This window comes from Argiope bruennichi, chromosome 3 (assembly GCF_947563725.1).
Source record: "Argiope bruennichi chromosome 3, qqArgBrue1.1, whole genome shotgun sequence".
NCBI lineage: Eukaryota > Metazoa > Arthropoda > Arachnida > Araneae > Araneidae > Argiope > Argiope bruennichi.
This window is the reverse complement of record NC_079153.1, coordinates 29,952,005-29,977,827: the sequence shown is the minus strand read 5'-3', so window position 1 is coordinate 29,977,827 and position 25,823 is coordinate 29,952,005. Positions and strand designations below refer to the sequence as shown.

At 30.1% G+C, this 25,823-nt stretch overlaps 1 protein-coding gene across 1 annotated transcript in view; it reads right to left on the bottom strand.

Moving 5' to 3' along the window:
• LOC129962797 (uncharacterized) overlaps positions 1–25,110 on the bottom strand; it is a 51,925-nt gene extending 26,815 nt beyond the window's left edge. The window contains exons 1-7 of the mRNA XM_056076792.1: positions 25,044–25,110; positions 20,749–21,261; positions 16,410–16,543; positions 14,196–14,296; positions 11,551–11,798; positions 7,656–7,822; positions 6,117–6,333 (exon numbers count right to left, since the gene is read on the bottom strand). Coding sequence (XP_055932767.1) covers positions 6,117–6,333; positions 7,656–7,822; positions 11,551–11,798; positions 14,196–14,296; positions 16,410–16,543; positions 20,749–21,261; positions 25,044–25,104 — 1,441 coding nt within the window. The 5' untranslated portion in view covers positions 25,105–25,110. The remainder of the gene's footprint in view (positions 1–6,116; positions 6,334–7,655; positions 7,823–11,550; positions 11,799–14,195; positions 14,297–16,409; positions 16,544–20,748; positions 21,262–25,043) is intronic.
• Between the last annotated feature and the right edge of the window lie 713 nt (positions 25,111–25,823).

Sequence of the window (25,823 nt, the reverse complement as noted above, 5' to 3'; positions counted from 1 at the left end):
AGACCGATTATTTTAAACGATTCATTTTATTTTCTTAGTGTTTGATGCATTTAAAATGAAACATTGTTAATAAATCGATCTGTTCATGATGAATCTGAGAAAATTTTGTTGACAAATTCTTGAGATATTACATAAATTAAGAAAGATATTCTTTAGTGCCCATAAAGTTTAAACGCTCAGAGACTCTATTATCAGTAATCATATTATTAAAAAATATGCTTTGTTTCAGTAAAAAATATTATTATATTAATTGCAGATTAATCATTTACACTTTAATTTAAAGTATAAATACTATGGGAGCTAACAGAAAATTAGAGAGATACATATTACATTATGACTGAAGGCCTTTATAATATTATGAGTGAATTATATGACTATCAAAATTTGAAGTTTTAAAATATTTTGCTGAAGAATCTATTAAAGTTGGAATTGCATAAAATATTTAATTATTAATATTTTAACGAACATTAAGATTGGCGAACCGGCTGGTCGCCAAAGGCGGCTAGTATAAAATAAATATTGGCGAAATTGGTACAGTAGTTGTAGTTAGGAGATTCTGAAAAGGTTTATCTCATTGGGAGTAGGGCTAAAGTGTTTTTGAGATTTTTTTTCATAATTAGTGAATGGTGAGCTTAGTTTAGTTATATTAATGTTCCATTTGAAAGCGGTATTAATCTATTTTGGGACGGATCTCGTAATTTTGAACCGAGGACAGGTGACGATGACGATACCTGAGCTGGCACCCCCTTTCGAAACTTCCACATCAAACAAGAGGGAGGATGTTTGGCCCCGAAAGATTGGTGGATGATAAGAGGCAAGAGACAATTGAAGTCATAAGTGAATGCGTTTTTCTTCGTGAGAATCACTGGTCGGGCTTTACATCGATTTTAGAACGGCATTTCCTCTGGTTCGAGAATCGATTTCACCAAAGAATTGTCATGTAAATAGGCTGGTGTAAGTTACATCTGTTAAGGTCAAACCTATTCTTGTTAGCGTTGCACGGAAGTTTAAAAACGCTGCAGATCAAGAGCTAATTTCTTCATCTAAACGCTGTTAAAAATTAGTGATATATCTCAAAATAACTCTAAAATTGCTTCAAAATGGGATGTTAGTGTAATTTACTATACTATAAGGTAATACCAAAGTTGCACTCCACAAATGCATCTTCACATTAAGGCAAAGGTTTTTTTTTCTTTTTCAGTCTGTCTGTTAGTTGAAAACCCTCTTTTCACGTCTTTTTTCCTTTTTTTCTTTTCTTTTATTGCTCTTCTTAAGCCTCTCATTTTTCCTCATCCATTTTTCTCCTTTTCTTTTCTTTTAATATTGTCGTCAAACTCCATTTTTTTTCTTGTGGGTTAATTAGGAAGGGAGATTTTTTACAGTTAAGTGAGTCTTTGTTAAAATCTTTCTAAGGTGAATTCTTCAGGCAAGATCTGAACTTTGAGAGCGCGACATTTGTAGTTCAATTGTCTGCTTATATTTATAACAGCAAATCGAATTACATGAATCATACAGAAGTCAAGATAACTCTCACAAGTTATAATATATGCCCCGTCGCATAATTTTGGACATTTTTGTTGAGTAATAAAATATATTACAATTAGAAAAAAAATTCAAACAATCCATTATTGAAATAACGGAAAAAAACAAAAACAAAATAAATAAATAAAAATATTTTTGAAAAAATAAACTAATTTATCACAAATTTAATTTTATGATTTTTTTCCTCATTTACTAGCTAAACTGTTGCATATGTTCACAATATCTCACTACACGTTTCGGCTGACAATGACTTTGATGATATAATAGGACCTTTCATACGAACAATATTTAGCAAAAATTCTAATTAAACTTTTAAAAACCTCTACATAAAGTTCATGTTACGCCTTGCCCTTGTTACAGTTAGCCTGGGCTTCTCTGTTTAATTCAATTTAAATCTTTCAGGTACATTTTTACGTATCTAACTTTTCCAAATTATCATAAGCATTAAAATTGTGCTGTTTTAATTATTTTACATATGTTCTCTTCATTGTAAGCATGGACTTTTCTAATGAAGACCAATCCCATGACATCATAGAGTTTGGAAAATGTCTAACTTATTCGTCTTCTAAATTAAGCGATACTGCAACTTTACTTTTCAATTCGTGTAAATTACATGGATATTAAACAAACCATTCTTTAACTTTCAACAACGGAAGAAATAATGAAAAAAAAAATTATTCAATAGTTATTGAGACAATGTAATGGGTTAAATTTCAAGACAAGAATGTAATCTATTATTGATAATTGGGAAAACAATTAAAAAATTCCTAACATTCAGAAAATTTGCTCTATTATTAAATGGGCATTATTCAAAAAGCCTGTTTAAAAAATTTAAAAAAACGGAATAAAATTTATTTTTGTGCGATATTTTTGGAAACTATCGCGGAAAAGCTGCAGAGTCCTATTTAATTTCCAAATAGTTAAAATTCTAATTAGAATAAAAAAGAAAAAAAAATCATTTCAATGTGTATATCCATGTTCTCCAAAGAAGATACGTGTGAAATTTAGTAATTGCAGCTCAAACTATCTTATTTGCACACACACACACACACACACACACACACACACACACACACACACACACACACACACACACACACACACACACACACACACACACACACACACACACACACTCACACACACACACACACACAGACACACTTCAATTATTTGTAGAATAAAAATTATTATTAACAAATTGCCTTTTTTCACCAAAAGTTCCGATTAAGTTTTATAATTTAGATGATACGTATTCATCATGTTTTTATTATATTAGAAAAAATATTCATTTATTTAAAGAATTGCTAAATAAAAATACGAAAAAAAAAAAAAACCAAACAAACTAGAAGAGAAATATTTTTAATACTTACTCATTAGCTTAACAACATATGAATACATCTTTTTTCTTTTTTGCATCACTTTCCCAAATATTAGAAGCAATTAACGCGAACCAACGTATGATCCTAGCTGTCGAACAACATTCGATTGCCCACTCCTGGTTTCAAATGGCCGTATGTAAATGGCAACCTTGCTGTTTCATCTCATTCGAGATTATCGCTCTCAAATACTGTTTTTCTTCTTTTCTATAGTTTTTTTTTTCTTTCTACTTTTTTTTCTTCTTCGAGTCAATGGGTGAAACTATTTAAATTGTGACAAACAAGTTCTAAGGCGTCGCTTGCAGAAAAACCGTATGACAAAAGACTAAACTGGACGACTCACGATTTCGAAAGATTAGATGAAAGGATGGGTATTCGAAAAATAGCCAGTTTCATTCGGCTGTGTGTTTGTTCTTACAGATGTTCTCAAATTCGTGTTGGAGAAATTAAGAAATAAGAAAAATCTTTACAACGTGACTTCTAATTATAAATCGAATATTAGTGGTTTTAAGCTATTTTCCTCAGTTATTGCTTTTTTCTTCTTTTTAATTAATTTGAGAGAAAACTGAAACTGTTATTAAAGTGTTCTTAAAATTCTGGACAGCTTCCAGTGAAGATCCAGGTCAAAGCACTTGCGGTGTTTGAAATAGTTGCTTTATTATCTGTGCGGAATATTAATTGTCTGAAATATTTATGGTTTAACATCGTCGGAAGATAGCCGACTTAACTAGATTTTCGATTATTTAATGAAGGAATTTACTAGAAAATGAATATGTGGGAAAACTAAAAGAGAGGAAGTTTCTGAATATTTCGTATTACATTCCGATTATTTTATATCATTTAATGTAATTTAAAATATATTTCTCGAAGTTATAATGCTAAGTTTCCAAGATACGTTCTCCGATGTGCTTTTCGAACTTACTTTCTTTCTTCATAAAAATTTATTGAAATAAGAAATTGTTGTTTTTGTTGCAAAAACTTTACTGTCTTTAGATATGTTCAAAATGCATGTTATAATTTATTAAAAAAATTCAAATTATTTGTTGAGTATCAATGCCACTGACATTATAAATCTATAGTTTACTTATTTGCATAAATTCAAATAATTTGGCATCATTAATTTTTTATGTTAGTTTTACATATCTTGATCATTTTCTAAGGAATGCAGTTTTTTTTAAATAAGCATATTTAATAGAAAATTTCATGATTTTGATACTTTGTAATATTTTAATGGATTTCACTGAATTTTTTAAAACATATTTTCATTCAAATTATAATAATTCCATTCAAGCAGTGAAATTCTGAGTAATAGTTTTTCAGGTGTTTCGTTGCATATACCTAATACAAATAATATCTTGTTATAATATAATAATAAGACGTTATAGTATCTTGTCCATTCGATGCCCTTGAGTATAACCTTAATGAATTTCAAAGTAATTCATATATTTGAAAAATATTTAGCTTTATACCTTTCCATATTTAATCCTCTGAAAAATTCTTTTAATTTTGCAAATCGAGCTCAAATGCAAATGTTTGTATAAAATAGCCCTAAAAATATCATTACATGTTAAAATATAAAAAGTTTATCCATATTTAAAGTTTATTTCTCGGGATTAAAATTATTTAATCTTAGTAATTGTTCGCTTGAAAGGTTAAAATCAGAGTTTTATGATTATATTTATATTTTTTTTTTCTATTATTCTTAGATATTCAAAAAGATTTATTACAAAATCCATTCAGTGATAAAATCATTAATAATTTTCTAAATATTGTTAAATTATCTTAATTTTCAATTACAAACATTCATTTTATTTGTCTTTATGTTGTTGTTGTTGTTACTTATGGCACTTTACAAACCCGCTGACAGATCTGTCTGCGATTTAAGCCGAGTGAATGTCTCTTGTTTTTTCAGTAGTGCCAACTAGGGCCAAGAGTGCGACTTAGCTACTTCATGCTTCACAGTCCCTTTTTACAGGGGGGCACATTCACACACCTCACAGATAGAAAACAGAAGAAGAATAACCATGCCCGAACAGGAACTCGAAGTCGGGACGCCCAGATCACGGGGGAGACGCGCTACCCCTATGCCAGGACGGCGGCTGTATTTTTGTAATACTTGGTTCGAAAAATTGCTTTGTTCAGCCACCTAATAAATAAAATTCAGCTGATTAGAGGGCGTTAATGAATCTTATTTTTAAGTTGAAAAAAAATTAACAGACATTCGAACTTCTAATACATAATTTCCTAGCATGATAATGTTTTATGTTGACTCTCTTTGTTCCATTTTTAAAATTTGATCTTAGTTATATGAAAGCTATAATGTGCATCCGAAAAATGTGTTTGACAATCGGCACAACGTGAGTTAACTAAAACAATGAAAAGTATTACTGTAAAATATTTTCAAATATTTACTAAAATTAAAGGAAAAAACTGGAAGGGAATACCATTACATCACTGAAAATCTTTATGTTTGAATTTTATAGTGATGTAAAAATAGTTTTTTATTGAATATTTCTCCCGATTTTTTTTCTCCGAAATTATCGAGAGAAAACATAAAAATTTAGATTTATTTTTAATTAAAAATTTTTAAAAACTTTTTGGCGAGAATAACTACACAATAAATAACTACATATTTCAAATATACTGGGTGCGTGCCCAAAAGTCTGATAAGCAGAATATTTTGCATAACTTTTTCAACATGCATATCTAATTGGAACGCATAGATAGTATGCTAACCTTTACCTGTTGTCATGTTAAAATCACTTATGGAAAATTTATTACATTGACAAATATAATTTACGAAGAAGTTATCAAATTGATATTTACATATTATAATCAAAGAAATACTTCAGTTGGAATAAGTGTTAGATTTTTATTAACACAATCATACAAAGAAACATTTCAGGCAGAATAGCTGATTGACTTTTTTTAACATGGTTATAGGAAGAAACACTTCAGACAGAATAAGTGTTTGATTTTTATGAGTAGAATTATAGCTAGAAACACTCAAGACAGAATAAGTGATTGATTTTTATTGACTCACTTAATTATAATTGATTTGATTGATGGACCACAATGGACTTTTGATTCCGGCAATTAATGTATATCTAGATATATCCCTGAATCATATCAACGAATGAATGGAGAGCAACAGACAAGCATTGACATGAAGTCCATAAAAGTATTTTCATTATGATTGAGGAGGTTTGCTAAACAAGACATAAATAGGTCGTGGTGCCCCTTTTTGGCTTTGCTCGTCGATGTACTTCCTTATCCACGGAAGATAAGACGAAACTCTAGTGTAGACTCCTGGGAAGCCTGGCTCTGCACAGCGAAAGCCGAAAGAGACAACACCGATCAAAGCCCAGCGATCTTTAGCATATTCACGAAGCAAGGGACCACCGGAATCCCCCTGGAGAGAAAACAAGTAGCAAATTCAATATATTAAAGTGACTGTATTACTTTGCAACATTTTGACGTACTTATGGATTCCAAGAGTCTGTTAGAGATTAACGATTTAAAAGTCACGTGTCAAAAATAATCACAACTATACTTTTATTGGAAAAAATACTTGACTTTAGATTCGAAATGCGTTAAACTGATATAATATTAACACTTTCGGATGAGCAAGTTCTATGCCAATTGCTAAAAAACTCTGAACAGGCGTCAAAACTTGTTTTTAGAGAGTGCGGATTTTATTGGAAGCAATTTTAATCAGTATTTCTTGCAAAGCTTTTAAGAATCTAAAAATTTAGAGCTAAGAGAAAAATTACAATGTTAATGCTTTCCTCTGGATTTTTTTACGTACTAATTCTATGCAGTAAATTTTCGTGCACTCTTAGTATAGAAAATAAAACCCAGTATACATTTTAGATTGTTTTCATTGCTTCTTGATTGAAACCAGGTCACAAGCAGTGTCTATTACTCTCAAATTACGCCACTGAACTGATTGGAAATTAGATTATGAGTTTGAAACGGAGCCGCTTAAGAGAGAGACTATCGGAAGCAAAAAGTCCAATCGGCTAAAAGAACACAACCACCTATACATCTATGTGTTGTATAAAGTGGTGGATATGTCTATAGATGGCTGTGGTCGTACTCTTTGAGTGATGTAGAAAGTGGCCGCATTTTACTTATTAATGAACTCTGCAATATATATTTCTCTAATTGTGTTATGTAGAAAAATGAAAAATGATTTATACGTGAAAAGTAATTACTTTTAGTCAACGTGTGTGAATAGAATTCAATGCTAAAGGCAACGAAGTGTCATGTCGAGTTGTGACGTTTTGGGAAACCGCAGAAGTTATGTCTATTGGTAGTGATGCCAAGGACCGTCCCTGACTGACGGCAGCTCAGTAAGTATCAAAAGTGGAGCCAAAGACGTTGAAAAATTCATTTTAGGATAGGTTTGCAATTTAAATATTATGCTTCATAAAGGGCTTATAATTTACCATATATTAATTCTGAAATGAAACTTGTTGTGCAGAATGCCCTAAAAAGTTGGGATAAATCCATTTCAGTTCTTTTCAACGAAAGCATTTATTGTTTAATGATGACATCTCGGAAGCTTCAGAAAATACTTATCACTGACTTTAAGTGATAAAATTATGAAGTTGTTTTGATATGAAGGAAATAGAAAAATTGGAATTTTGGCCAGTATGCGCAATTTTAATCGCAATTAGCAAAAACATTAAAAATTTGCTTGGTAGAGAGTAATAGAGAGTAATAAAATACCTGACAAGCATCAACACCTCCTTCTTCAAGACCAGCGCAAATCATATTATGAGTGATTCCTAAGGGGAAATGATTGCCAGGTAGCTTCGCAAATTTATCGTTGCATTGTTGATTTCCAATCACTGGCAATCCATGTGCTTCTTGGAGTGTATTAGAACTTCGTCCTCCTGGAATGTAAAAGTTTTCAAAATTATTTGAAAAAGAATCTAGAATCAGCAAGGTATATATAAAATTACTATATATTTGTTATAAAATGCAGACTTCTATGAATTTCTAGCTATTTTAGAAATGAGTTTATAAATATTTATACAAGCGGCAAGTTTCTCTGTTAGGATATGATATATGAGAAAGATTTTTGCCGATTTTATCATCTTCTACAATTTAAAATAATTGTATGAAATGGAAAAAAAAGGCTTATAATTTATATGAGTGATTCATCATGCTCTAGAGGGCTTCTTAAGCAATGCCTCTTTTCAAATTATTTTTATATTTCCATTATTTAGACATTCAAATTATTTATGCATTCCAATTATCTCAGAGACTATAGGGTAATTGGAAACACATCTTGTTTTCTGATTCCAGTAACGAACTGATTCAAAGACAGTATGTTTAAAATAATGAGAAATTAATAGTTATTTTTCAAAATTTTTATTAACAACCCTTTCCAACCACTGTAAAATACTGGCTTTTATTTTCTCGTATATGAAGTGAAGTATAGAGGATATATTGGAATCGTCAAAAAATTTGAACTCGAGATTTTGAAGAATTTTTACGCTTCAGGTTTCCCTGATTCCAAAAAAACACAATTTTTTGGCGTTATGTCTATCTAGTTACGAATAAGATGACACATGAGTGCTTTGAGCAAAAGGGATGAAATTTGGTATATGGACTAAAGACCAAATTTGTAGATTTCTATGAAATTTTGAACGAAATCCATTCACAGGAAATTTGTCTATCCAATATGAGTAAGTGAATTTAATAACGACAAAACTTTAGAAGCAAGGTTGATAAAATTTGATTCATAGATCTAGTAACTAAAAAAAATGGATTCTCGCCATTTTTGGAACCAACTCCGGCAGATGGTTGACTGTTCATTGGTTTGCATTTTCATATGCATGTAAAACTTATAGCTTATATAATATAATCAATGAAAATTCAGTTTGTGATCTTGTGACAGCAACTGTAATTACATGTCAAATTTTGAATTCAATCGGTTGTGAAAAAGTATCCAAAATTCATATTAGCATGATAAATTCAGTAAATGGATTTACGATTAACGTTATCCAAGATCCACAATTCCTTGCGGTTGAAGGAGGAATAAAACCTTTAATGGGGAGCATGTGAGAAAATTTGAGGGCAATAAACCCCATAAATTAAATATATCGACACCAAAAATTTAATTTTGATTAAGAATCTCAAGTAAGTTTTTGAATCGGAAATTCTGTCATCTATATACTTATAATAAAGCTCAATGTGTGTGTGTGTGTGTGTGTGTGTGTGTGTGTGTGTGTGTGTGTGTGTGTGTGTGTGTGTGTGTGTGTTGGCGCTCTACAGGCCAGGTCATTTGACATACAGCTACCAAATTTGGTACATGTATACCTTAGAGGTCGGGAATGTGCATCTGGGGTCCCTTTTTTTGAAATTTTAATTATTAATTAAAAACTAACTTTCTCGCCAAAAAAATCTTCCATTTTCCCCACCGCCAAATCAGTAAGGCTTCAGTTTTTTTTTCTCCCAACAGTAATGAGGCTAGGGTTAACATTTTTCGGCGGATTATTTCAAACGATTCTGTTTATTTTCTTAATGTTTTATGCTTTTAAAATTAAATATTGTTAATTAATCCATGTTTCAGATTCATTCTGAAGTACTTTTGAACTAAAATAACACAGAATAAAGGAAATTAAAAATGTCTCATCTGCATAGCGTTACCCTAACTGGCGTAGAAAAATTCACGCATTTGCGTTACCGTTACTGGCGAAGAAAATTCACGCATGCGCATTGTGTTCTGATTGTTGACATGGCAACCATTATCAACGGATGATTTAAATTATTTTTAGGATAGTTGCATGCTTTTGTAAGTAAATTGTGTTTATGTTAGTTATATATTTTTTGTATATGCTTATAGTTTTAAGTACATCGCTTTTTAAGTAGTTTTTTTAAACCTGTTTTCGATCGATTATTTTAAACGATTCATTTTATTTTCTTATTGTTTGATGCATTTAAAATTAAACATTGTTAATTAATCGATCTGTTCATGATGAATCTGAGAAATTTTTGTTGACAAATTCTTGAGATATTACATAAATTAAGAAAGATATTCTTTAGTGCCCATAAAGTCTAAACGCTCAGTGACTCTATTATCAGTAATCATAGTATTAAAAAAATGCTTTGTTTCAGTAAAAAATATTATTACATTAATTGCAGATTAATCATTTACACTTTAATTTAAAGCATAATTTCTACGAGGGGTAACAGAAAATTAGAGAGATACATATCAGGCTATGACTGAAGGCCCTTATAATATTATGAGTGAATTATATGACTATCAAAATTTGAAGTTTTAAAATATTTTGCTGAAGAATCTATTAAAGTTGGAATTGCGTAAAATATTTAATGGTACGACTGGAGTTTAACCCCCTGCTTGGCACAATTTTTAAAAATCGCCAACAACGGCCTTGCGAAATGTTCAAAAGCAAAGGAGCAGATGTTCAATTATAGTGCATAATAAAGATTGCCCCCTTATCGCAACTTTGCGAAGAAGGGGGTTAAACTCCGGTTCAACCTATTTAATTATTAAAATTTAAACGAAAATTAAGATTGGCGAACCGGCTGGTCGCCAAAGGCGGCTAGTTGAGATATATAGCTGAATAGAACTATAACTATTTACTAAAATAGGTAAGTTAAAGCTAAACAGAACTACTTAAAGATAGTGGTTTGCAGATGTTAAAGTGTTTGTTAGTATTTTTGCAATCAGTAAACAGTCTTATGAGCTTCAAAAACAGACAGAAATTAGACAAGATTTTTAAAAGTAAAACGTTCATAGCCAGAATTGAAGTGCCATAATTCAGTTATAAAGGATGCCAAAATCATGTTATTGTTAGAAACATAGATGTGTTTGATTACTGAGGATTTGACGCTGTTAACACTTTAATCTGCGGTTGAATTGACATTAGCAAATACTTTCTTGTTACTGACTTACGTGGGTGAAAACCTGGTGATCAGGGTGACTTATCTGGATTATTATCTAATCACTTAATATATTGTTTCAAAATTTTCTACAAATACCGCAGCGCATTTAATCGCTAGTTCAACAGCTTGCTTGCTGTCTAATCCTCCAGTTCTGTTACTTGTCGGCGACTCCGACTACTCTCACACACAACTTCTGACGATACACATGACTTCACTCACACGACTTCCCTGCAGATTCAAAGTGCCTGTCTTTTATAGTTCCGGGAGGCGGGGCTGGAATCTTCCAGACCAATCAGGACGTATCTGGATGTATCTCGGTTCTTAGTGGATGGATCGTGAAGGTTCACGAACTCTCCAGTATTATCCATTTAGTCGCCAAGCTCACCAAATTCGTCGCCAAGTCGCCAAATGGTCGCCAAGCTCAGCACGTACAGGACAGAGCGTACAACTGTTATTCTTACGGTGATACTAGTCGTGCTGGGAGGCAAAATTACAGATTTGTAACAATATTAACTTCAATCGGTCTAATAGTTCACTGAATGTTTAAAACAGCAAATGAGGGGCTAATGAATCTAATGACACTAATATCTAATGACATAGAAAAAAAAGGAAGTAATTTTTCCGCCTTATATTTTTTAGAAGGTTAAGAAAACTTGCATCGAAATGAAATAAATTTCTTAATGGAGAATCTTAAAAATTAACTTACCGAAAGATAAATCTCCCCATCCTAAAACCAAGACGCTGTCACCTTCAATCAACATGTCTTCTTTCGGCAGGCAAGCAGGAATGACATCTGCAGGCAAGCTTTTGACAAGTTGTATGATGGCGATGTCATCGTAATAGTAGGCGGACTGATAACTTTCATGCAGCTTGATATCTTCGATTTCGTATGTGATATCTGATGATCTTAAATCAATTTCACCAATCTTCACTACATATAGATTTGGGTTAATACTGGAAAAGAATGACATTCAATAGATCTTTTATACAGCAGATTTTTTTATATAATATTTCAAGCTAAAAATATTAAAAGATAGTTTCTTTTTTCAGAAAGGAAAATAAACGCTGCTTTTTAAAGAGAAAAAAAAATATTTTAAAGGAACTGAAAGCGAATATTTTTTTTGATAACACTTCCGGAGTTTGAAATTGAAATCTTAAAAATTTAAAGATAATGATCGGAATCATAATTTATGATGTATTTTAATTTTTAGATGATTAAATTTTGAGACTTTTTTGTTTCTATTGATACTTATTGTGGTTTTGTAGTTTTATTGTTGCTTTATTATGTCAAACGATTGTACTATTTTTATCCGAACTCCGGATTTTTATAAAAAAATTATTTAACCTTTTTAATACACTGAAAAAAGCGTTTTATATTTATTATTTTTTCGAATGAATGAATATATTTCATCATATTCATTACATTTTTATGAAAACGTGTCATACTTAAATACAATAGAATGTAGTCTCGCTACAACCAAGCTATTACACCAAATTGGCTTATTTTTCTTATGCTTAAGTATAAACAATCATATAAAATTTGACCATAAAGAAAATTACTTCTATTAATATTCTAAATTTCTATAAATAGATTTTAATTTCAAGATATTTAATATAATTTATATACTAAATATTCTTCTAGAATGTTAACTATTCCAATTATCGTTACTCATATTTCTATTTAAAATTAATCTAATATTTCTTCTCTTTATGTATTATTTTTAACTTTTTAATCCTTATAAAAATATGAATTTTAAATCAAAAACCTAAAAGCACGAGATTCTGATAGAAATTCTTTTAGTTAATTTTGCATTTTTATTACATTTATAATATATTTTAAATTTCAATGAATATCTATTGAATTTCTTAGGGTCTCATTTTTCTTCATGTGCTTATAATTACAGGGTACCCAGATTGTTTTTTTTATAATATTGCTTGATTTTTCAGCAAAAAATATTATTTCTTATTTTTTGTACTACACTAATAAAATGGTACTTAAAACTTCTCAAAACAATTCAAGGTTATTACAGAATTTTGAAATTAATATTTCGGAACAAAATTTCTAGATAAAGCCACTTCGATGAAATTTATCTTTCGCAAAATTAATATATTAATTGACTGTTAAGAAATTGAAACAATTAAAATAGTCTATTCTCATCATGAACCAATAATGCTACAGAATTTAGAACTTTATTGCATGAGGAAAAACCAAATACAAAAATCCCATCTTATAAATAAAAACATGCTTCTAGAAACTTTTAGTTAAAAAAAAAAGAAAAAGAAAATCGAAACAATAAAGAAATAAAAATTATGATTATTCAAAAAATGTACTCCAAATGAGTTTTTTTTTAAACTATCTTTTCCTTAAATTTAGAACAATTCGATCCCTTTCTATTCTGCTTCTGTTAATCCATTTTTATCTACAAATATATAACATTATTTATTATACAAAATATTATTTTACCTACTATTATCTATTACTATTCAAATTCCGCCATCCTTTCTTAATATTTTTTAAGTTATAGCATTTGTTTGATTTGAAGCTAAAACTTCTTTTAAAATTTTTAAAGGCTCAGTTATGAATGAACTCATAAAGCCCTTAAATTCTGTCTTCCGTCTTCTGAAACTGTCTTCGGAGACATTTGGATTTTAACGGACAGTCGTGTCTCTATACAGCCCTTTTCTCATTGGACGAAAGTGGGGGACAAGATTAGCATGAATATCTTAGACCCCATTGCCAGGCTCTCCGCTGAACTCTCTAAACACTTTCAATGGGTCCCCTTACATGTTGGTTTAAATGGTAATGAGATAGCAGATAATTTAACTAAGACTGCCTCAGCTGACATATTTCATGGTGATGCAACACTAACTTATTCTGAAATCTCCTCTATCAAAAAGATGGAGTCGGAGAGTGCCACCTGCTCACCCTTGGTACTTTGGTAAGAGTCCTGGTTGATATCACCGCCTGAATATCTCTAGAAAACAGTAAACGGCTCTCTCTCGTTTTTTAAGTGGACACACCAAATCCCTCACCTTCCAACATGGACGGAGGATCTTTGATGAATGTCCTTGGTGCAAGGCGGATCAAGCCACCCCCCCCCCCAGTCCCATTCTTAAATGTTTAAATTTTACGATTTTTGAGATTTTAAGGGATTTTCTATTGTTTTTGGACTTTTTAGAGATGTTTGGTTTCATAGAGGTGGTATAGAAACAACAACAACAATAACATTCAGTCTTCCGTACAAGAAATGCTATTTTTTTATACCTTGAGAAATATAATGTACTTAGAAAAAATATTGGTTCTATGAGGTGAATATTACTTCAGAAAACTAATACAGGATACTTATTTACTTCCTATGGTCAAAACAATGAGCGGCTGTGATGATATGTCTATCGTCGATCACAGTGCCTCCACAAAATGGTCTCCAGCCTTTCCTGTTAAATATGGCTGCCTGAAAAAAGGAGAAAAAAAAAGAATTGCCTTTTTTTATTTAGTTATGTAATTTATTAGATTTACTTTTCCGATTCAGAATTATTCTAAAATATCGGTATTAAAAATAATAGTACTTAAAAAAGATCAGCTAAGCCCTTTTTAGTAGTGGATTGTATTTGCGAAAACGATATGCTCAGGCAATAAAGGATGCTCTCTTACAAATCATTGATTCCACTCACATAATTCAATTTTAATTCATTAACATCTTATTTTGAAATTGCGTAAAAACTATTTTTGGGACGAACTTCTCCATTTTGACCCCTCTTCAGATAACGAAGACGACATCCGAAACAGGCTGGCAAACCCATTTTTAAACTTTACCAAGGCTTACCAGTGAGAGGATGTTTGACTCTCGATTTTAGATTTGGCCGCATTCGCAGTAATTTGCACCACGAGGTCTCCATTTATATTAATCCTCTGATAAAATCGGTTATCGAACCATGAAATCGCCTACTTCTGTGTCAGCTGCTATCAGAAATTCTTATTAATCTTATGATTTCAAGGAGTTTGCATCTTTATACAAACACTTGTAGTTCATTGATATAATTTTTGTGCAAGAATTGATGAGTGAAAACAGAACAATTATTCGAAGGATGTACAAAATAGAGAACTACCGAATCACCAAGCAATCCAGTCTATTCATTGCAAGCTGAGCAGAACTGGACTATTCTTTGCTTCTACGCTTGATAGAATAGTAGAAGTTACCTTAGAATTCCTTTAGGGTTAAAATACAATAAAGGCTGTGTGATGTTGTGAGAGTGAGTGTGTTAGATGCGAGAGTTGTCTTTGGCTACCTTCATCACCAGATTTAACATAAAGAATGTTTCTGTTGGGAATGTATTAGCACCAAAAATATATGAAATCTCCATTAAATTCAATGAAAATCTAGTTATCAGAGACAAAGTTAACGGTAATGTTCGGGAAATTCTTTATATTTTTACAATTGTATGTATTTACAATCCATGAGTTGCCCATTAAAATTTTGTTGATGATCTCTATTTTAAGCAATTATAGTAAAAAAGAGAATCAGGACATTTATTTCGCATGGAAACTCATTAATATATCAAAAATAGTAATTTGTTCCTTACTATCATCGATCTCTCTCTCTTCTCTATAACTGCTTTATTCCAGATTTTGCTGCTGCCGGATATCTCATAGCCACTATTTATAAGTAGTCTGCAAAATAAATATGCGAACTAATGCATCAAGGTGACCTTGAGATGATGCTTGTCCTTGTGGACTGTTTCCGGTGGTCCCACTGAAGCATTTGTAACTGCCAAACATCTACCAGAGCATATAGCTAATAGTAGATATTTTTTTGTATTTTTTCCCCTTAATGTTGGCGATAAAGTAGTGTCTCAACATTGATAAATTTGGAAAGAATAATCATAAAAATTACATTCACATATTCACTACTCAAATGATTAATTGCTAATAAAATAAATTTGGGAATATCGGGTGTACATATGATCCTATCAAAACAAAAGGGATTTTTAAAAACTGCGTGCAAAAGTTGTCCCAAAAGTTGTTGCACATTTAACCGTAATTTTAACCACTCATAATTCGATTCCCACACTGGATTATCCACCTCTCATTTGTCACTTGTGGTATATTTTTTTGTCCCAAAAATGATTAAATGGAAATGCAGAAAAAGACCTGAGACATTGTGAAGATGTCAAATGATGAAATGAAGAGGCAACTGGAAAGCCTCACTTCTCAATGCTGATGAGATCCTTCAATGTTGCTTTGAACAATGGAAACAGAAACATGGTGTACTGATCCAAATACTGTTAGAGTATTTTTAGGAAGAAAATATTGATATACCTTATATTTAGTAGAATCTTCATGACATTATTTCTGAAATTTATTATGATATTCATCTATTTATCAAATATAATGTAAACAGTTTTCATTAAATTATTCATTATCAAACATCTGTGGAATCTTTATGTTGATAAAGCAAACTGAGTAGAATTATATACGTGGGTACTAATATTCTATCTATTATTTTATATGACAAATTTATTTTACATAATTATTTTTCACTAAAAAAAATCGATAAATTAACTTACCATCCATGTCCATTTCTGATTGGCCGTAGTACCTCCTACAACAGCCGTTCTAACAGTATCGTCATTTGAGGACGGCGTGCTAGTTGCTGTCAAATGTACATTTGACGAATTGCCACTCTTTCTATAGCCACAGCCTACCATAAAAAAATAAAGAATTCACTTTCTAGAAAAATTCTGACAGGGATTTAATTTGAAATAAAGATGGAGATTATATATTCAGGGTAACACGTAATTAGGAAGTTAAACAGGAATTATTTCACGGAAATCTAGAATTACGTAGGATGAAAAACAAATATAAACAGAGACTGAGGAAAATACTTTTTTTTTAAATTCCCATTTGTGACATTTCCCTACTTTTTGGACTTTTATGTTTAATTATTCCTATATATCATTCCTGCTGCCAACGTGCCTGTTTTTCCCAATTTAATGAAAAACTGAAAGCAACGATTAGGAATTTAAATTTTTCTGATACGATCTATGTAGTTTAGGTTAAAACATTCGTTTATTTCAAATGCAAGAGAGACAAAAATTAAAGTTAAAAGACAACACCAACTTTTTTGCTGACCATATTTTTGTAATAGGCGATATCTTATAATAACAACGAAGCTTATGTATGGATCGAGATCGTGTTATTTACAATCAGATCTATGCTTTGTTAATTTTCGAGAATTTCTAATTTCAGATTTATTTACTTGGATATTTTTGGAAAATTCTTTCTTTTTTTTTAAATAAAAGGACAAAAAAGAGTAATACTGAAGCGAAAATCAGTTAATTATGTGAGCGTTTATTACTTCTGTTTATCTGTTGCTTCCTAAAAAAGGAGAATGTATGTGTCTGCACGTGCAATGATGCTCTACAAGGCAGATCGTTTGTCTTAAAGATACCAAGTTTCATTTAACTATATTTTGAAGGATTGATAGACATATCTCGGTTAATTTTTTAAAAATATATAGAGAGAATTTTAATTAATTAAATATTAACAGTGATTTTGAATTTTTCTGTAATATTTTCCAAACATAATTTAATGCACAAAAGTAAGTTTTAGACCTTTATAAAATTCAAAAAATGAATTTTTAATGGAGTAGTATTTCAGAAATTTGACAGTAAAAAGTTTTTAGCATACATTTTAACAGTATATTTCATTGTTGCAAGGAAGTTAAAATCGTCTTAATTGCGTCACCAAATATTTAAAAGCCTGATTTACTTCCGCTACTGAAAGTTTTCGGAAGAATCTGTTTATTATCTGCTCGTTACATCTCTACTAATAATAAAGATGACAGTGTGTGTGCGTGTTAGCTCTCTACAGTACAAACCTCTTGCCTATTAGCTATCAAATTTGGACATATAAATCTCGGAGAGTGGAAATGTACATCTTGGAACCCACCTGGAATGTACATCTTAATTAATTAAAAATTAGCTGAACTTTAATGTTATTCACGATAATTTATGAAAATATTATTAAACATTTCGCCATTTCAAAATTTTTAAAAACAACTTTTTAATGATACCAATTTAATACCCTTGCAAATTTAATACACATGCACATGTAAAGACGAATTTCGGCCACTCTTAAAAAAAACTTCCTATCCAATTTCTAATAATGAATTACATTGTTACTCTGAAAATCAAAGCATTTTCTTTCTTTTAACAAATGTTTAATCTCATGATCTTCTTTCTATTTTTGAAATATGAGGAAGAAGCATTCAGTTTAACATTTGTGTAGTTTACAATATGAATTACGAATAGTAGGTAAAATATTATGGAATTATAAAGTTGAATCAATCGGTTATTTTAATAGCACTATGACATCATGGGATTGTCCCATTTAAAAAGGATCATGCATGCAATGAGCAGAACAAATTTATAACAATTAAAATAACAAGAATTTAATGTCTGACAATTTGTCGGAATCATGGAATAAAGTTATACCTAAAGGACTCAAATGAAATTAAATATAACCAATGTCGCTATCAAAGCAATTACGATTAGCAAGAAAGTAAAGCAATGGTATTTTGAAATACGATTTGCAATTAGAAAATATATTACCAAAACAGCCACTCTTTTAATGTCACTAAAAAGTCGTGGCACTTGATTCCAATATGAAGATTCATTTGCAAAATAAATAGAACAAGAGAAAAGTTAACAAAGCTTTAATGCTCACCATATTGTTTAAATGTATTTTTTCATATATTATTTATACTTTTTTTTTTACTTTTACTTTACTATATATATATACATTTTTGAAGATATTATGGAAATCAAGGAAGCGCAGAATAAGGATTGAATGGAAATTTAACATAATATTCCAGCGACCTTGTAGATTCTCAAAGGCAGCTAATAGGATTTAAAATTATGAAAGGTTTTTATTAATATAATAAAAGAATGTCAGAGTGTTAAACTTTTAATTCAGTTATTCATTACAATCTTATAACCTATTATCAACAAGTTTTTTCACAATTAATACAATGCCTATAGCGATAAATAAGACATCGATAAATATTAGTTTTTTTAACCATTTCCGGCACTGTATAGAAGCTTACGTGAAACGCATTTTAAAATTTAAGTAAGAAGAAAAATTTAAATATTTTAGATAAAGCGATATGGAGTCCGTCACACCTTTTTTACTATTTTACAAAGGCATCCTACTTAAATCATGTAACTTTACTTTTGTCAACTTATCCTAACTAGCAGAAACCAAATGTATTAAATCATAAGGTTAAGTTTACTTTTGACTACTTATCATAACCAGCTGAAATTAAATGTACTAAATCATTTAACTGAGTTTAATTCTGTCCACTTATCCTAACTTAGCTGAAAGTTGAGGGAAATTCTAAAAAAAACAACTTGTAGCGAATTATTTATTCCGTAAGTTCATCAATGAACAAAATGTCGTGTTCCTTTAAAGATTGTTCACTTTTATCGTGGTCCAATAACTAATTTCTAAACCGTTATAGAGATATAAATCCAGTTGGAAAAATGCTTTAAATGACGGGTAGAGTCATATTTTACGTCATTTGAGTCAATAAATCTATCTTTGGAAAAAAAAAAAAAACTACCTTCGAATTCTAGCTTTTTATATTTCCCTGGTCGTATCATTCATTTTTAGTAATCAATTTTCGATATTCTAAAACAATGTTTAGCAATCGGTGGTCCGAAGGAGGGTCTTATAACATATTTTAAAAGTATATAACAAGTAAATATTCTATAAAAATACTTCAAAATGCAAATTTTAGCATCTTAATTTTTAAAAATTTTTCAAAGTGAAACATCGGATCTCTCACCCCTTGAAAGGAGATATTACACCCTGGATGGTCTGACTCTCCTTAAATCGTTGGTGGGTGAGGGTGGTCTGCAGATTGTTTAATTTGTAGGTTAATGGTCCGCAGACTTCTACGAATCTGGAACCACTGCTATAAAACTTTCGATGAAAAGTCCTCATCATTTTATGATTGAAATCAATCAAAGTTTAACGATTTTAAATAAAAAAGAGTCATTTTAAGAAAAAATTTGGAAAAGTAACGCAAAGCTGCATAATTTCTATCTGCAGACGATCCTTTAAGATGTCCCTCGAGACCCCAAATTTATTTGTAAAATTCGTCTACTATGGTGATTTTCAACGTTTCATAAATTGAACAGTTTTAGTCGCAGAAAATTGGATTTCTATTTGGTTGTTTAAAATGTTACAGAGTCAAGAATATTTTACCAAATATAATTAATAGGTCTGGAGGAATGTATGAAAAAAAAATTAGATTTCTTTTTTTGCGTTAAATGAATTTATTGACTCAAACAACTTAAAATATAATTCTTCCCGTCATTTAAAGTTTTTTTAAGTGGAATTATATGTCCATCTCTTGCGATTTCGAATGTAACTATTAAGTAGTGATGTGAGAGGACACCTTATATAATATTTCTGTTGTCAGGTATGCTTGATATCAAATATCACGAAAAGATGAAACCATTTTTTTAAAGTGCGCGGAGGAGAATCTATTGAATTTCTATTGAATAAATGACATATAAATATATTATTTGGCTTTGATTGCCAGAAAATATGCTATTTAGATTGATTACTTCAATTTTCTTCTTTTTCATATATCTTGAAAGACTAAATTTTAAGAAAAAATATCTAAAACAATAAAATTTAGCATACTTTAGATGCTTTCAGGTAGGATAGAATTAATTCTGTTTGTCATTTATTTGTTATTATTCCAGTCATTTTCATTTTTTTTCTAACAAAAAATATTTTATGTCTCTCTCTAGTTTTTTTGAACGTTTTAAATAAATTTTCAGGTTATTAATAAACTGTAAAAATTCTATAAAATTATTAAGAAACAATTCATACCTCCAGAGCTAGTAAGACTGATTTTCATCGGATTTCTTTCTGTTCTTAGTTCCTGTTTGTCTTCTAAGTAAAAGGTGTAGTCCCCTGTAGACATCCCTATTTCCTCATCAATAGATGGTGCCACTTCGTCAGGATTTTCGTTATTATTAGGTGGTTTTTCAGTTGGAAAAGGCACTTCTTCATCAGGTTTTTGTTCTTCACCCTCAGGTGTTTCGCCACTGTATGGTAATTCTTCGTTTGGTCGAGGAATTTCATCGTTAATATTTGGTGCAACATCTTCAGTTTTCTCATCAATGTAAGACTGCTCATGTGTAGTATTATCTGGGCAGCAAACAAATGGTATATCATTTACCCATCCGCAAATTTGTGGGCTCCTACCTACTTTATATAAATTCCAAGCAAATGGACAGACTTTAATTAAATGACAACTAAAACCTTCCGGACAAACTCGTCTTGTCTGTGACTCGAAATGCAATCCCTTTCCACTGACCACTAAAATGTAGGCTGTAGTTACTGCAAAGAAAGCAAAAATGTTTTTATATTTTTTAAGAAAAGATAAATAAGAATTAATTTTTGCAAAGTAAAATATGTCGATGCACAAATTGAATCATTAAAATTCAGTTTAAAAATACTCAATTCTACATCCAAAAACAAAACTTAGAAAGGAAAAATTTAATTGTATTAAATAACTACTGAGTCATTCGTCACATTCATTTCTTTAGTTAAAAAAATTCATAATTTCTAAGGAACAGATAAAGAATTCTTCCTTAGTAAATCATGATTAGATATGGCTTTGTTGCTGTTATCTGAATCATGCCAAAGAATGTGACTGAAACCTTCCTTCCATATGAATAAATGAAAGATTGCTTCTTTTTTTCCAAATTAAGAGAAAAAAAAATCAAAGACAGGTTTAAGTAAATTCTGTTTTGTGAATAGTTTCCAATACATTCTTTAAAAAAATATATATGCGATTGCAAAAGTAAAAAATAGCACCTGTGCCCACTTTACCCCGAGCGAAAATAACAAATTAGATCGCTATATTCTATTTTGTTCTTTATTTTATTGAATAAATTTATTGACATCACAATTTTTATGTTAATATTTCTAAAAGCATAAAAGATGCAGTTATAAATGAAACCAATGAAAACTGATTAATAATCATTATGATTTCCCCATGTCACGAAGGTAAAATGGAAAGAAATGGCCAACTTCTTTCAGCGATATTCTATGACTTGAATTTATCGCAAATTCGGAACGTACAGCCGGTATATTTAATTACTAAGGTTTAATATTAAACATAAAACAATACAATTCGTTTTGTTTATTTCAATATATTTTAAAATGCATAAAAAATGAATTCCTTGATTTTTTTTTCAAAATCGAATTATTAATGAGAAGCAATAAAAATGTTAAATAGGAACACTTAAAGTTTGATGAATGAAGTATGGTATAGGAAAAGAATAATATAAATTCAAACAAGCACTTTATGCAAAAAAAAAAAATAAAATAATAATAATAATAAATAAAAAAGAAAAAAAGAAAAAAAAAGATATAATTTATATAGAATTATTGTAAGTGAATTATTGGAAAGGAACATCCCGTGCTGGGTAAATGCCTGAAAAAAAATAAAATACCATTAATCATGCGGGCTTCTTTGGGTAATTCTTACAGCCAAAATTTTCTTAAGAAAGATGAAGCGTTATTTTTGAAATCCGTATCCATCATTATTTCCTTTTTATGCATTGTTAACAAATATCCTAATCTTTTATACTCCACAGGTGGCTTTTTTGGAACAGAAGTAGGTAAATGAATGTCCTTTCCTTCATATAAAGAAGTGGTTTGGGCCAAAAAGGTTAGCTTAAAAATATTTTGACCTATTACTTCAAACAAATATTAAAAAAGAAAATGTGTTTCGGGACTTCAATTCTTTCTAGTATCGCGGTCAGTCAGGGTCTCTAAAGGGCAAATTTCAAATCATTTTTTAAAAAATCTATCACATCCTTCTTTTGATGTGTTCACTTCTGTATCTTCTTGTGCTGTGTGCACTTCTTTACCTTATATCAATACTTGAAGAAAATTCTCTGATGGCGATTACAGATGGACAAATAGATAAATTTAAAGTTTTTGTAAAAACAATAATATAAATTCTGAAAAAAAAGCATAGCTATAAGTGAATTGCAGTATCAATATGTAATAACCTCTTTCTAATTATTCATACTTTGAGCAGCTACTATAATGTACTAAAAATCCAAAGAGCTTTTTCTAAGACTGACAAAAACTTTAATTTTTCTCATGTGTGTAATATAAAACGACGAAGTATTGTTATCATCAACAAATTGATAACTTGACTTTAATGAATCTTTATAACATCCTGAGTCCGGAAAAACATTTCTGGAGTTGTTCTTGTCTTAGTTGGGAACACGAAAATCACAAATATGCTTAAAACAAAATAGTTGAAATTTAGTATGAAATCTTTACACTAAAATTCTTGATTTTTTTTTCAAATTTTGGAAGAAACAGCCATCGGAAATTTTGTTTGTTCATCGATGTCCATGAGAAAAAATTACTATACAGCATAACAAATTACGAAGATGAAATTTAGAATTTGGGTTTCTGCCGAAATTCAATATCTGTATAAATGTCTGATCCTAATCCGTTATTAATTATTCCATTAATAGGTCAAAAAAATATTATTAATCATACGGCTTCTTTTGGTAATTCCTACAGCCAATGTATATGCAAAAGTCATCTCGAAAATACAACATTTTAGATAAATGGAATTTGTTATGAGATGGTATCAAACACTAAAAATTATCAAAAGGCAAGATCTGCATCCAATTTTGGATGTATTCTGATTGACGGGTAACATCCAAAATATATAATAGTGCTTGCTTATCATATTTAGAAATTCGAAGGGATATCTTTTCAATTACAAGTGAGCACACTTTCACAGAGTGACGAAAACTAGTGATTAGTTTATGGATCATTGCTTATATTAATTAACGTCTCCAAACTATTCATTTGAGATTCAAAGAGGAAAACTTTGTTCATTTAATAAGAACAAAGAACTACAATATTTTGAGGTCCCTTTTCTAAAATATTTTTATACCCGGTTTATCAACAAATGGGCATAAAAAGGATCAACTTCTGTACTCTTATTTTATGTACATTAGGCAATGTTTATTGATTCATTTTGATGCAGAATAAAATAGTAACTGATCATTTAAATAAGGAACATTAAACAGAAGGAAAGGAACTCAGCTTAATTTGTTAGATGATACAAATTTTGAAGAGGCTTAAATTTTTCGATTATTTGATAGCTAAATCCATCACTAAATTATTTTTAATACAAATTTGACAATGGACTATTTTGTAGCAAATTACATAATAATATTGCATTACTGAAATATTGAAAATATTTTTTTCCAGTATAAAACGTTTTAATTCGATATCGCAGTCAATTTAATGCAAAAAATATAAATTCAAAATTGCATTTAATATCAAATACTTAATGCAACTTAGTTTTGTATCTTAAATTCAATTACAATTTATATTACCAAATTAATTTTTAGTTTAAATAATTATAGGCATAGATTCAGCAATGAAATTTGAAACTCTAAACAAATTTATGATCAAAATATGATTAATACAATTTAAATTAAACTATCCACACTCGGATATTACAATTTAAAAATATTAGAATATTATATACTCATATTTATACTAATATTTAAAAACAATTTATATAATTTTAGGACAGCAAAATGGGTAATTAATTATTCACACTTACCAAGTAATTTAAGAAAGAACCAGTACATATTTTTTTTAATTAAGTGTGTTCTTGTTATGGCACAAAAAATAATGTTATTAGCTCTTGCCAAGTTTGATGTTGAGCACTTTTGGAAAACCACCCGTTATAATGTTTTCAGTTTTACTGTTTTTCCAAAAAACAAGTCATAGTCGAACAGAGCGCCACCTATGCTATTTCTAAGAAAAAGAATTTTGATTTCATTTCTATTTTTCATTTGTATATAAAATATCAAAAATTAATAATTATTTAACTCAAAGCGATATTTGTAAGTTTTATAATCTTTAATGCAGCGTATTGTTTTAAATAATTTAATTAATTATTGACATATTTTTTTTTCGGAAATTTGGATCGAGGAGTCATAAACCGGAATGCTGCTAGGGTAATCTTATCATTAGAATGTCGTTCCTTTTATCACCAGATTTGGTCATAAGGAGGGGGACTTTTTAGAAAGAATCAGAACATTTCTCGAATGCATCAATAGTACCTGAATCTGAGGATGTTTCAAGTCTTTGTCCATTGTCTGATGGATTAAGCTCTTTCAACATGCTGCGATATCAATAGATGGCATGTTTTGAAAAGACCAAAACCAGTCCTGCGAGATCGCTTTCAGATAAGGAGCTACAGGTAGATAAACTAAGACACATGAAGGTTGTAGGGCATTTTTCAATGAAAAGAAAAGATAATAGAAATGTTGTGATTAACAGTATATGATTTCATTAAATTGAACATAGATTTCAGTGATGGAATTTTATGTATTTATTTTTACTTTCACGTATGCGAAGTATGGAGGAAGTATTGTAACCGTCAAAGGATTCTAATTAGATATTTTGACGAATCTCTACGTTCCAGACCTCATTGTCTAAAAACCACATTTTTGGAATTATACCTGTCTGTCTATGAAAACGATAAATCAAAATGCTTTGAACTAAATGGTTGAAATTTGATATATCGAATTTCGGCACATTTTTCGATTTTTAACAAATTTTGAAAGAAAGACATTTTATAGGAAGTCTGTAAAGCGTATCGGACTATCCCAACACAAGTGAACTAACTACAAAATGGAAAACACTAGGTCGATAAAATTTAGTACACAGATTTAGCATCTAAAATATAATTTGTTAAATTTCAAAGGATATCAGTCGATCGGTTGACCGTCTTTTTTTGTTCTTTACTTCCGCAAGCATGTAAATGCAAAAACATATAAATGCAATGGCATACATCAATGAAATTCGGTTTGCTGTCTATAATCTGAATCAAGTGTGGT